The following is a 13,572-nucleotide window of genomic DNA, read 5'->3' as shown; positions in this document are numbered from 1 at the left end:
TTATTTATTTATGCGGTATGCGGGCCTCTCACTGCCGTGGCCTCTCCCGTCGCAGAGCACAGGCTCTGGACGCGCAGGCCCAGTGGCCATGGCCCACGGGCCCAGCCACTCCGCGGCATGCAGGATCCTCCCGAACCGGGGCACGAACCCGCGTCCCCTGCATCAGCAGGCAGACTCCCAACCACTGCGCCACCAGGGAAGCCCCAAGCTATCTTATATTTAAAAAGCAAGTTTCCAAATAGCATGTAGATATAAAGTGACTTTTGAAAAACAATAAATAGCTCAACATTTGATTGAGTGGTTACTGTGTGTAAGGACTGGACATCACTCTAACTAAATTAGTCTGGACTTCACTCTCTATAATCTACACGGCAGGAATGTGTGTGGCGCCTCCGTCTCTGTGGTTTTGGCCTCAGACTTTTCTCTGCCTCTCCATTCAGGCATAGTATGAGTAGGACTAAACAGAAAAACCATATACCTTTCGTGTTAAAGAAATCTAAAAGACTGGCAAGAATGCAAATATAATTTGATGTAATTGTAACTTATAGAAAAATTATGACATTCTCCTGTTATATTTAGTGATTTAATGAAACTTTTCTACACAGTGTAGGCTCTATGGTTTCAGAGACAATGTTGTTTAAAGTCCAGCCCCCTAAAAAGGGCTTCCATTGCATATCTGTAAAAACTTCTCTATATTCTTCCACAAAGATTCTGTGTAACCTTTATGAAACTCCTTGAGCAGAGGGAAAGGGGGTCCCCATGCAAAGTATTCATCTGTCAGGAGTCATCTAGGTGCAGGTCCAACAAGAGCACTGTACTGGCCTAACAGTCTGTATCTTTCTGAACAGACTCCATGTTGGACATAAGTGCATTGAGAAGCTGCTCAAGGCTGACTGGCCAGGTACAAGGTAGAGTGAGGTCTGTGGTCAGAACGTAGGAGGCCATGCGACTCTCACTAGTGAAGGGTGCAGAAGGGCTGGGTTCCACCCCAACCAAGATCACTGGAGCAAAGATTCTGACACTCAGGATTGTGCGGGGTGCTACAGCCACAGCAGAGAACCTAGCAGTGGGGAAAAGGCTTCCCAGCGTGGTCTGGGAGGTCCAGTCTAGTACTTGCCCACTGTGGATTTCAGGCTTGGGTGGGCACATCCCCTTCTGCCTATTTCAGGGCTCCCTCCATCCTCTGTTGCTGTCACCTCTGAGGGATAATGATGCCTTCTTTAGTACCAAGTACAGTGATGGGCACAGATAAAGTGTTCAATAAATGTTTGTTGAATACATGAACACCCTCGATTTTGAATGGATGTGTTATGCTGCAAAGATGAAGGTAATCTGTCTTCTGGGGAGTATTCATAGGCATGGGTTCTGTATGTGCATGTGGTATGCAACAAGCTGAAAACCTCAGGTCCTCTCGTGGCCTGGGTTTTAAGAGCAGGTAGCAGGAGCTAACATGAGCATTAAAAAGCAGAGTTCTATTGCTCTTGATGCTCTGGGCTCAGCAGTCACTGCCTCTGCCTGCACACACCTGCACTCTCTCAGAAGGCTGCTGCACTCAGTCTCAGGACTACTGCTCCTCACTGGGTCCATGGAGGAGCCTCAGGAGCATATGAGAGGCCTTAGGAAAGCATTCTGTACATGAAGGCTGTGCCTTTCTGCTGAGAGTCACACAACGGCCGGGGACTGAGCCTAGCCTAGGGAGAAGTGATTTCTATAGGCTGTGATGGTATTTATTACCTGATGTTTTGTTACATCCAAAACGAACCAGCGGGGCTTCCAACCTTTCAGCAAAGCCCCTCTTTTGTAGAGCGTTCCCTCAAAGGACCTAGAAATAACGATGACATAGAAGTTAATTTGATTTTTCATTTAAAAAGTGCTGTAAAGGGGATATCTGTTGTTTTTGTTGGTCAAGCCTCTATTTCCCCCAGATGATCCAAAAAAGATCCATCAGATCTCCCCCTAGAATTTTTCTATTAGATCTTTGGGGAAAGGCTGCCTCTTTCTGCTGGAATTACCAAACGTGTGAGGTTTGGAGCTCTCAGTAGCCATTTTTTATACCATGTTGGGGTAGATGCAGCCCATGGGAGAAAGCAGAGCTGGCAAACAACAGAAGCCTGAAGATGCTGTGTAAGAAACTGGCACATCCTTGGCCTTCCCAATTTATGTGAGTAAATTCCTCTCTGCTTGAGCTAGCGTGCGCTGGATTGCTGAAGTCTGCCCCTGAAAACGTGCTCACTAACACATATTCCCTCAAGAGATCTGGCAGACATGAGACAATAGCAATCAGGACCCGTCACAAATAACTACAACCTCTTGGCATTATTTTAGTTGTAATTTTGACTTTTCCTCTTCCAAGAACCGTCTAGCGCATTTAAACCAGAGACAAAGGATTAAAGCGGACCCATTTTAAGTTTACAGAAGGAGGCACGGCACAGGCCTAGCTTATTAAAGGGCCTGCGGTGTGGCCGAGGGCAGGGTGGGGAGAGCTTTTTCAGTACACCCGGGAGGGCTTAGCAACGTCAACCTGTTTTCATCATTCTTGGACGTGTACTGGCTGTACAGCGTGGCTGCTCTCCGGTCCACTCCGTTGGATGGGGAGATGCTGGCGTTCTGTTCCTCCCCCATGCTGCTGTCTGGGAGATGCAGCAGAGACCTCTTCTGATAGGAAGGGAGGTTGGTAGACACAATTCCTGGGGAGCCCAAAGGGTGTCTCTGGGGCTGAAAAAGACAGAACAGGAGCTAGGAAAGCTTTCCGAAGACTTTAAACAACTGATCCGATAATTTCACTTCTAAAAATTTACCTCAAGGAAATAACTGGACCATATATATGTATATGTAAAATATATATAAAAAGATGTTTATCCTGGAGTTTTTTAGGAAACTAGCAGAAAACTAGAAACCACCTAAATGTCTATCGTTATGCGACTGCTTAAAAAAAAAAGTATTTCCATACAATGGACTTCTAGACAGCCATTAAAAATGATGCTGATTTACATAACAGGGACAAACTGAAGGCCATGTACGCCACATATTAAGTAAAAAAAATGCAGGTTTTTAAAACTGCATGTATAGTAAATCCCTTTTATATGTGTTTAGAATTATAAAACAAGTTTGATGGCATAATGGTTTATTTCTAGGTTATAAATTTTGGGTGATTTCTGTCTATTTCATAACTTTCTGTATATTGTCTTATTTAAAGGAATACACATATCTCACTTTCATAATCAGAAAAAAAATTAAGAAACTATTTTATAATTCTGAGAAAAAAAGCAGTAAGACACCACCTACCTGTGGCCTGTCTGATAACAGCTCCTGAGTTGCCATCTGAAGGCAGGAGAAGGCACCCCAAGGACCCCTTCCTACCACATTGGAGGCTTCCTTCTACACTCCCTTCTCCTTGACTCCTCTGTGACATCTGACCCTGCCGACCTCTCCTTTCCTGAAGTGCTCTTCAGAACACTCATCTGTCCTAACTTCCCTTCTGTTGCACTTGGAGTCAATCTGATGTGGGTTTGACTGGTGGCCGCCCCACGTATCAGCTGTGTGATCTGAGCCTGTCCCAGCGTGCCTGAGCTGAGACGCCACTCCCTCACTGTGGGTTAACAGAATGCAAAGTGTGGGTGGCGCTCAGCACAGCCCTTCCACATACTACAGGTGGAGGGGCTGTGAGAAGCAGAAAACAAGAGTATTTGGTTTAAAAATATTTTTACGATAAATGTTTCTTAATTCAGAAACAAAAAGGGGGTGTGAACAACGGAAAGCAGCATATTTTGCTCATTTAAAACACTTCATTTTCTCTGATTATTTCTCTGGCGCAGATAAGGTCTTGGCATTGCCCTCCTCCCTCATGTGGTAGAAGATCAGCTGAAACCACAGAGGCGCTACACCAGGAATAATCTCCCCTGGATACAGGGCCCTGGAACATAAGTGTTATGTCACTGTGGTAAAGTGAGGCACTCAGGAAGTACCCAGTCATCCGGAGCTTTCTGCCCTGGACCCTCAGGGCATGACCCTCCCTTTGGCCATAAACCTCCTGAATTACCTGCGGCAGAGGCCCCACCTGACCTAGCGCCCTCCAGAAGCTCAGAAGTAGCTCTTCAAAGGGTTTTGCCAACTCACACGGTCTGCTCTGGGCTCTTCTTTAAGGTCCACAGTTACCCGTTCCCATAGCTGCTGCCACTTCTCAGCTGTTTGGTTCAATTTATGCTCCAGTCTTTCAATTTCCTGCAAAGTAATTAAAAGGAGTTTTCTGACAGATAAGTATTTCATAGAAATCAGGATGTTCCCCAGAGCCACACCCCCTCTGTACTAGATGAACAGCGTGGCCAGAGGGCAGTGAAAAACCATGGTAAGCATGGGGCCTCAGAAGCCTCCCAAGCCAGGAACAGAGGTGGGAGCTCTAGCTGGTGCGATGCATTGTGGCAAAGGTGATTTATTAGGACCTGTAACCGGGCCTTTTCGTACAGATGGCTTAAATAGATGAAATAAATATCCCCAACACCTTCACCCTTGGCCAGCCCATAGGACATCTGATGGCCACAGCAAAAGGTCAAGCACTGGGCCGGTGTCCAAACTGTAATAGCTGAGGTATATGAGAAGTCTGTCCTTGACAGAGGAACCCCTCAACTCTGATGATTCAAACCAGATGTAGAAAAAATGAACCAAGAAATGCCCAAGGAATGGAGTTTCCTTCAGACAGGGAAGCTGGAGAGCAGAGCGGCAGCCTCTGTGACGGTGTTTTCACTGAAGCACGCTCGTCCTGGTCAGGAAACTGGACGGAGAAGACTCTTCAGGAACTGTTTGGCCCGTATCTGGGCTCAAACCCTTTCCTCAGGGCTGCTGTTCTCATCAGGGTAGCTACTGCCAGGGTGGCTTCACTCCAGAATATTCCTTGTAGAAGATGGTTGGCAGTGCTCCCATCAGGCCATCAGCTACCCACACTTCTGACCAGAGGAAGTAAGGCACCCACAAAAGCCATAGCCCAGGCCTGACTCAGGCTGCTTGGCCAGCTGAAACAGCTGCGAAGCTGCAAACGGCTCCATTTGCTCGAATGCTTCCTTCTAACGCTGAAAAGCTCATTTTTACTGAGACTCTTTGCCAGTACATGAGCCTGGTTCCCCACTGATCCATGGGAGCAAATCTGGTGTCCTTATACTCCTGTAGTGCTAGCTATAGTGCTAACCCAAAGTAAGGAGAGCTATGTCCAGGAGCTGGTGAACCAGTCTTAACTAAGCTCAGTTCCTGAGGCCTCATGTGCCTCCAGGTCCCCTGGTGCCCCAAGAGTGTGTCTACACACGGCTGACTTACACTGACAAGGCTGGTGAGAGCGTCGGGCTGAGCACAGCTGACATCATCATAGCATGGCCACACTGTTCTCCTCTGGCTCTGGGGCCCAGCTCCTCTGGTCAGTTCAGAGTCTTCGGAGGGGAACTGCTTAGGGGTCAGCATTGTCCAGTCATATGAAGGCCCTGTGGAAAGGGTCTCCTCTACATAGTAATCCCACTTCTTGAGGCTGGAAACGTTTACATTGGGCTTCAGGGCCTGTATAAAGAAAATTCTGAAATATAGTTTCATCTTGACCCCAAAGTGCCCCAAGCTTACTGGCAGGCCAGCCCCTAACATTGCAGGGTCCAGGGAAAAAGTATGAATAGAGGTTCAAATACCATATATCTATATATTTAAACATTATACATCAACATAACTATTAGATAAAATATGTTCTATGCTCCTACCCTGACAAATATAACTTCCTAATGACCTAGAAGGCCAGGCTCCAATTGAGAATTCTTGGACTTCTGGGAATTCTACACCAGGAAGTGGTGGCACTGGGAAAGTTGGTCCCAGCTCCCAGTTCTTGGCCTAAAGCCCTGCTCCTCTTGACCCAGCTCTGTCCTATATTCTGAGGGTCTCTTATGAACGTGTGTATATACCCCAGCCCATGCAGCTAAACTCTTGTCTACTCCCTGTCCAAACAGCTACTCCTTAGCTGCCCTTTTAGCTTAGGGATACATTCACTGGCTTGGGGAAGTGGTCTGGTGACTAACTTGAATTTGGGCAAGGAATCTTGAAGTGCCAGAGCATGGTCTAGATGAAGGAGAGGCATCCAAGCATGTACCCTTGGTTTCTCATACACCTCACCTCATGAGAAGGGTGCATCTGGAGAAAGGCCAGGGTGAGGTCCTATTGCATGGGGCCCAGGGCCAGGCCTTCCTTGCTCCTGAGTAAGGTGGTCTACTCCACTGCAGAGCCTATTTCATGCAGACATGCATGGCAGAGGATGGCTGTCCCTGAGAGGTCATCCTTCTTGGGCTGGGCTCCAAACATCCCTGCTTCTCACAGGGGTTCTTCCATGGCTTTGGTACAAATGGACTTAGGGAAATCTTTTCTGCTTACACGGCTTGCTAAGGTTTCAAGTTTTGTTTGTTCTTTCTTCCCAGGGAAAGTTGACTTGCTCTGACTTTCTTGAAGTTATCCTTTCTATGGTTGGGGGGCCAGCTTCTAATTTTTGTGGTCAAGAATTTGGTATCCGTCTCCATTCCATCATAACCTAAACCCATAGTGTATCAACTTTTAAATAGCTTCTGGTATGAAACCTAGTCGAATGTTTATAAAACGCTTAAACAGCTTATATATGCTCAAAAAGTAAGGAAAACTTTAACACAAAATATTCCAAAAATGAAACATAAATGCTTTCTTTCTGTACCTCTGTTTCCACTGGTGAATATAAATAATTAAAGAAAATGGGACTCCTCTTGTGCATTCTATCGATACACTCCCAAATACAAATTCCTCTTTTGGCACGCTTGTCTCCTTTATCATCAAATAAAGTTCCTGTAGATCCCGTCAAAAAAAAAAAAGCAAAACAGAAGTCAGATAAATCAACAGTTTGCCTAAAAATATGATGCATGTAGCAGATGAAAAATGGAATATTTCACACGGCTCTAGAAACAGCAGCGCACGTGCAGAAGCCTTAGAAAATGACTGCAAAGCTAAAGATAGGAATGGACTTCATAGCTATATGGAAACAAATCTAAATGGAAGGAAAACCTGGGATAAAGTTTCCCCAAGCATTTAGCAGGACAGCATGACTCCCTTCCAATCGACATCCCGCGTCTATATCTAGATTCATAGAGGTCCATGCCAGGAGACATTCTACACATTTTTCAAGAGAAAATGGAAGGAAAATGATTTGATGAAAGTCAGTTAAAAACATAATTTTATGTTTCTTTTTAAAGTTGTTGGCTGTTTATTATGAAGCTATTTAAAGTGTTTTCTTTGGTAATTTATATATACCACAAATCATGGTCATGGAGACTTTGGATGTCAGAAGGATGCGGTCCGTATCCTTGGATGACTTAAACACAAAAGCTGAATTTGCGGGGGCGGGGGGCACTTCAGGTACTATATTTGTACCTTTCAAACAGTCAATCTGTTACTCACATGAGCCCACTTTATTTTTAATAGAGAGGAAGATGTGTTAGGGTGAGGCAGGAGGTATTTCTTTAAAAGGCCAGGAAGGGTGCCTCTCGTAGCAGTGCTGTCTTGCTTTGAATGAAAAGATTCAGTCAAAAGTCAACAAGCATTTTATTTATCATAAAAGAGGGTCTCATGCCCAAGGCTGCACAAAATCCTATAATATGAGGGGCCCCCAAGACTAATTAATGTTTCTTCTCTACCTTTCAACTGTAGAGTGCAGAAGAGTAGTTCTCAACCCTGGCCACTCATTAAAAAAAAAAGGGCTTAAAAAAATCCCAGTGCCTAGGTCTCACCTCAGACCCATTAAATCAGAATCTCTGAGGATGGGCCCCAGACATCAGTCATTTAAAAAAGTTCTCCAAGTGACTCTAATGTCCACTGTAACCAGCTCTACTTAATGTCTTCCCAACACACGGGTGCTTAAAAAATTAAGGTTTCTGATTATGATGTGTGGAATGACAATTTTATGAGTCAACAGAGGTCTGGAAGTACAAACAGTAAAGGAAACGGTCTCATCAGTGCTGTCTCCTTTACCAAATGGATGAAATATCATGCTAGATAATTTTAATAGCATGCACTGAAAAGCAGTATTTCTTTGCTTTCATATTTTAAACTGAGAATATTAGTAAATATTTTCAGCCATTAAGAGAGTCTTCTTTATGAATATTCAGGTATATATAATATACTGAAAATAGTCAATATAATATACTGATTTTCTTTATTTACTTGTCTTCTTAACAAAAATACTCATGTGTATCCCCCTTTCCCCCCCACTATAAGAACAGCAAAAGTAAGAATGTAAAATTCCCCTTGGGGAAATGTTTTCACAGGGCTGACTGGCTTTTGAGAATCTACTCTTTACAACTATTACTGCTATTAAAAATTATAATAACAATGGTGATGTCTAAAATTTGTTGAGTTCTTTGTGCTAGCAACTGTGCTAAGAAATTTACAAATATTTCCTAATGGAATCATCCTGGCCCAAAGGGGTGGGTGATATTATTATCCTCATTTTAAAGATGAGGAAACTCAGAGAGATACCTAACCTGTCCAAAGTACTTGGCTGGTAACTGGCAGTGTTGAAATTTAACTATTCTGTTTGCTCCAGAGCCCATGGCCGTAACTGCTATACAGACTGCTTCCAGGGGCAGGCAGCTTACCTACCAGAGTGTACCAGGGATGGAAAAACTATGAATCAAGTGTTTCTCCACTAACAGTGATACTGCTTGGAGATAATAAAATAGTAATAAGCAGATTTAACTTTTCAAAGGTGCTACATGATGACCACTTGGAGCCCCTAAGAGCTAACACAGCACATAATCTCACTCACTCATGTCCATTCTACTTTCGTAGTTTGTAGAGTAAAACCTTAAAGTGGCCTTGCCACACTTGGGGGTGGTTATCTTATTAGTGTCTTTAATTAAAAACACATAAAACTAACAAGAAAGATGGAACAAGGGCATGCAAACACGTACCGTGCTCTAATCTTTCATAGTCTGAATCCAGGAGAAATGTTTTAAAGCGATTAGACACATAGTGGAAAGCCAAGAACTTTAAGTAATAGGGATTGAATTCAAACTCAGTTGGATACTGGTTGTGAACCTGAAACACACAAGGCAAAGAAAAGAATAAGAATCAAATGGAACAAAAAGTGGATGCCATGCCACTGAGTGCTGACCTGAAATATGCAGGAGACCATTTGGTCACTCAGTCAACTGAATCCCTACCATGAGTGGAAGTCGGAAAGGAACCAGTCTTTTGACAGACACCATGCTAGGGGTTTTTTTTTATAAACGTAATCTCATATAATCTCCATAACAACACTGCAAGATAGGCATTATTTTTTTCCGGCTTTATTGAGATATAACTGACATATAACATTGTGTAAGTTTAAGGTGTACAATGTGATGATTTAATACACATATCTATTGTGAAATGATTATCACAAGAGGGTTAGTTAACACCTCCATAACCTCATACAATTACCTTTTTTTTTGGTGGTGGTGAGAACATTTAAGATCTATTCTCTTAGCAACTTTCAAGTATAGAATACAGTATTTGTTAACTATAGTCGCCATGGTGTACACGGGATCTCCAGAACTTACTCCTCTTATACCTGGAAGACAAACATCTCTCCATCCCCCCGCCCCCAGCCCCTGGTAACCACCGTTCTACTCTGTTTCTATGAGTAAGGCTTTTTTAGATTCTATCTATAAGTGAGATCATACAGTATTTATCTTTCTCTGACTTATTTCACTTAGCATAATGCCCTCGGATTCCATCCACATTGCTGCAAGTAGCAGGATTTCCATTTTTCTCATGACTGAATGAATTTCTCATGTTTATATATATAACATTTTCTTTATCCATGCATCTATAGATGGACACTTACATTATTTCCACTTCTTGGCTATTGTGAATAATGCTGCAATGAATGTGGAAGTACAGATATCTCTTTGAAATAATGACTTCATTCCCTCTAATATATCCGGAAGTGGGACTGCTGGGTCATATGGTAGCTCTATTTTGAACTTTCTGAGGGACCTCCATGTTGTTTTCCATAGTGGCTGCACCAATTTACATTCCCAACAAGGGTTCCCTTTTCTCCACATCCTCACCAACATTTGTCACCTCTTGTCTTTTTGATAACAGCTATTCTAACAGGTGTGAAGTGATGTCTCATTGTGGTTTCGATTTGTACTTTCCTGATGATTAGTGAGTGATGAACACTTTTTCATGTACCTTTGGCCGTTTGTATGTCTTTGGAAAAATGTCTATTCAGATCCTGTGAAGATGAGAATTATTACCCTCCCCTCCCCCACTTTACAAATGAGGAAGCTGAAGATGAGCAAGATTAAATAATTTACCCAAGGTCATTCACAGCAACTAGTGAGCCCAGATTTGAACCCTGGCTTGCTAGGCTCCTCGGGCTGTGCCTCCTTCACTACTTTATACTGTGCTAGATACTTGATATGCAAATTATCATAAGTTGTGGTTCTTGCTTTCTAGGCATTTGTGGTGTAATAGTGTGTAATACAGTAAGAAAAATTATGCTTACAGAAGTTTGGCAGTGACAGGAATGAGAAGAGAAGGTGGTGGTTTGGGGCGACAGCAAGAGAAATGTTTGTTTTCCCGACAAAAGAAATGTCGGGAAATGTAGGGCAACGTAGAAGGAGCCAACAGAGAGAGAATAAACTGTGGAGAAAGAGCTGATAACTAAGAGAGTAAGGCCCTGGGAAAGCAAGAATGAATGAGGCTAAGGGTCCAGAAACAGGGAACAGCCTTAAAAATGAGGAGGGACAGAAGAGTAGATAAAAAGAAAGGTATGTTCAAGTGCCAAGGGAAGGGGTAGGAGCTTATGCCTTTTAACATTAATTTTCCATCAGTAACTTAGTGAGGTCACTGGGAGAGGAATAAGGATGAGGGAATGACATGGGAGGGTGGGAGGAAGGCAGAGTCCGGAACGGTCACTGAGCTATAGCGTGCTCTAGGCAACCTGTACGCAGACTCCATGGAGCCATCTCATGTGGCAGAAGATAGGCTGATGACCTTGTGATGCTCTCCAGTCCACCCAGCAATCTCACCTTTGGATTGCTCACTCTCTCATGACCAGTTAGAGAATTTTGCTTGGTTGAGATAAGTTCCAATCATAATTGTATTTACTTAAAAGCTGTTTCAAATGAATACTGGAGGCAGGCTGTCTAAAAGCCAGCTTTCCTCTCCATGTTTTAATTTGGCAATGTAGACCAACACTTGGTCAGCCAAACAGAGCATACATGTGTGCAATATGTTGATTACCCAACAGATCAGTGGGAATTTAAAGTCATGATCTGGATATCAGTGATTTTATCAATGTTTATCATTTGATTAGAAACCTAGTTTTCTGTGATGATTAAAGGTTTTTTTTCCTATAACATTTTTTCTGGCTTTTACATTGAACTAAAATTTTAGATCATAAGTAATACAACATAAAATGGATGTTAAGAAGATGTATTAAAACAGAGTTTGACTCTTAAGCAATGGGCTTGTGTACTGTGGACCTGCTTTCTTGACCTAAGCCACTGCCCTTCCAGTTGGTTCTGGTCTCCCCAGGACAGGAACACTTTCCCTGAGACAACTGGGATGTGGCTCTGAATAGCGAGGTTGTGCGCCATATGCTACGTTTTAGAACTTAAACTCTTTAGCCTGGGTTCCTGGTTCAGAATCAGTAGCACCACCTCAAGGGGCTGGTGCACACATGATGGAGGGGGGTGACCTGGATTGTGGGTGGTGTGACAGGAGAAGGAGACAGGTCTAAGAGGATAGAACTTGGTTCTCTACCAATCTGAGAATCTCAGGGAGGAGAATCTGCAATGTGCTTGGGCAGGGTGAGCTCCAAGAACAACTTTGCCCCAACAGCCCCTGGAATAAACCTTGGTAATCACAGGCCAGACCCTTGGCTCACTGTGTCCAGGGGAAGAAGAGTTCAGGGCTATTTCCACTGACCCAGTCCATGACAGTTCAAAAAACTCTTTTAAAAACTTATTAAACAAAGCTCCAGAATAACAAAACATTTCTCTCAATGACTGTTCTCCATAAAAACCACTTGCCTCACACATAACTGTATCTTTCCTTGATTATTCTGATATTTAATGCGCTTAGGAATATAATTTTCATGACCCACTTCTGAGGTAAAGTAGAATGGAAATGATGACGAATACGACCTTAAGTTGAACTTACAGGCATTTCAGGGAGATCAGATGCTAGGACTAGAAGCACTCCTCTACAAGTGGAAAAATGCTTTCATAGCCCACTGTACTGAGTGACTGGGCTCACCACAAACCCTGCACTCCACAATTACGTTAGAAAAGCTAACACTTCTCCAAGGCCGCTGGCACCAGCCTTGCTTGAATTGGAATTGGTGCTTAGAAAACATTAAGGTGTGAGAGCTTGGGGGCAGCAGTGTCTGCATCTGTGTGCCACAATGGCACCTGCAGTTGCTAACTGCTTGGGGAAAAAAAACAGTCTGTCCTCATACTGGAGTTAGTTATCAGGTCTGTTGGAAGTGGAAGAGAAGATGCTGAACAATTTTTTTTTTTTTTTTTTTTTTTTTTTTACTGTGTAGCAACAGTTTAAGCAACAAGCATGAAAATTTCTTCAATGAAAAAAAAAATCAAATTGACCTGAGTCAAATGCTGGGTTGATTAATGCCTAGATAACCACATTTGGAATCCGACATTAAGAAATACAAGGGATTTTCTGAAATGTCTTTTTACCATAATGAGAAACAAAGACCTGATTGTATTCACAAGACAAAATCTGGTGCTTTCTCCACCATTTAGTCCTACATCCCAGGGACTCAATTTTTCCAGTTAATTGGCTTTTTTTCCTCGTCAATGGGACACCTGGCCTCTTCTGCTGTATCCCCCCACAGTGGTCTCCACAAGGCACAATCCACGTGCTTCCTTCTCCTTCTGTTAAGTATTGTTTTAATAGATGAAATGGGATCAGGCCAAAGAGACTGCCTCTAAGAACTTATTACAGGGAATGCATGAGAGTTTAGAGGTTTGTTAGCCGCAGGATTTTTTTTTAAACAACTTTAATGAGGTATAACTGACATACAATAAGCTGCATATATTTAAAGTGTACAATTTGATACCTTCTGACGTCTCCACACATCTGTGAAATCATCACCACAATCGACATAGTGAACATATCATCCATAACTCCCAAAAGTTTCCTTGTGCTCCTTTTGCATCTTCCTGCATCCTCCTCTGCAAGCAATGACTGATTTGCTTTTTGTCATTACAGATTAATTTGCATTTACTAGAACTTTATATAAATGGAATCATAAGTATGTACTCTTTTTTTTTTTTTTCGGTACGCGGGCCTCTCACTGTTGTGGTCTCTCCCGTTGCGGAGCACAGGCTCCGGACGCGCAGGCTCAGTGGCCATGGCTCACGGGCCTAGCCGCTCCGCCGCATGTGGGATCTTCCCAGACTGGGGCATGAACCTGTGTCCCCTGCATCGGCAGGCGGACGCTCAATGACTGCGCCACCAGGGAAGCCCTGTACTCTTTTTTTGTATGCCTTCTTTCACTAAGCATAATTATTTGAGATG

General features: G+C 43.3%; 1 protein-coding gene and 1 long non-coding RNA gene across 8 annotated transcripts in view; one reads left to right on the top strand and one right to left on the bottom strand.

The window, feature by feature from the left end:
* The window catches only part of SBF2 (SET binding factor 2), a 459,339-nt gene that overhangs the window by 3,833 nt on the left and 441,934 nt on the right, over nt 1–13,572 (bottom strand). For all 3 annotated transcript variants that reach the window (XM_067749929.1, XM_067749930.1, XM_067749931.1), the window contains 6 exons: nt 8,949–9,075; nt 6,701–6,828; nt 5,305–5,538; nt 4,117–4,221; nt 2,522–2,715; nt 1,735–1,822 (listed from right to left, as the gene is read on the bottom strand). In XM_067749929.1, the coding sequence (XP_067606030.1) occupies nt 1,735–1,822; nt 2,522–2,715; nt 4,117–4,221; nt 5,305–5,538; nt 6,701–6,828; nt 8,949–9,075 (876 nt within the window). The remainder of the gene's footprint in view (nt 1–1,734; nt 1,823–2,521; nt 2,716–4,116; nt 4,222–5,304; nt 5,539–6,700; nt 6,829–8,948; nt 9,076–13,572) is intronic.
* The window catches only part of LOC137230473 (uncharacterized), a 70,195-nt gene that overhangs the window by 22,386 nt on the left and 34,237 nt on the right, over nt 1–13,572 (top strand). The gene's annotated exons all lie outside the window — the stretch shown is intronic.

The sequence above is a fragment of the Pseudorca crassidens genome, chromosome 9 (genome assembly GCF_039906515.1).
Source record: "Pseudorca crassidens isolate mPseCra1 chromosome 9, mPseCra1.hap1, whole genome shotgun sequence".
In the NCBI taxonomy this organism is placed as follows: domain Eukaryota; kingdom Metazoa; phylum Chordata; class Mammalia; order Artiodactyla; family Delphinidae; genus Pseudorca; species Pseudorca crassidens.
Note: the sequence above shows the minus strand (reverse complement) of the source record. Positions and strands in the feature narration are given on the sequence as shown.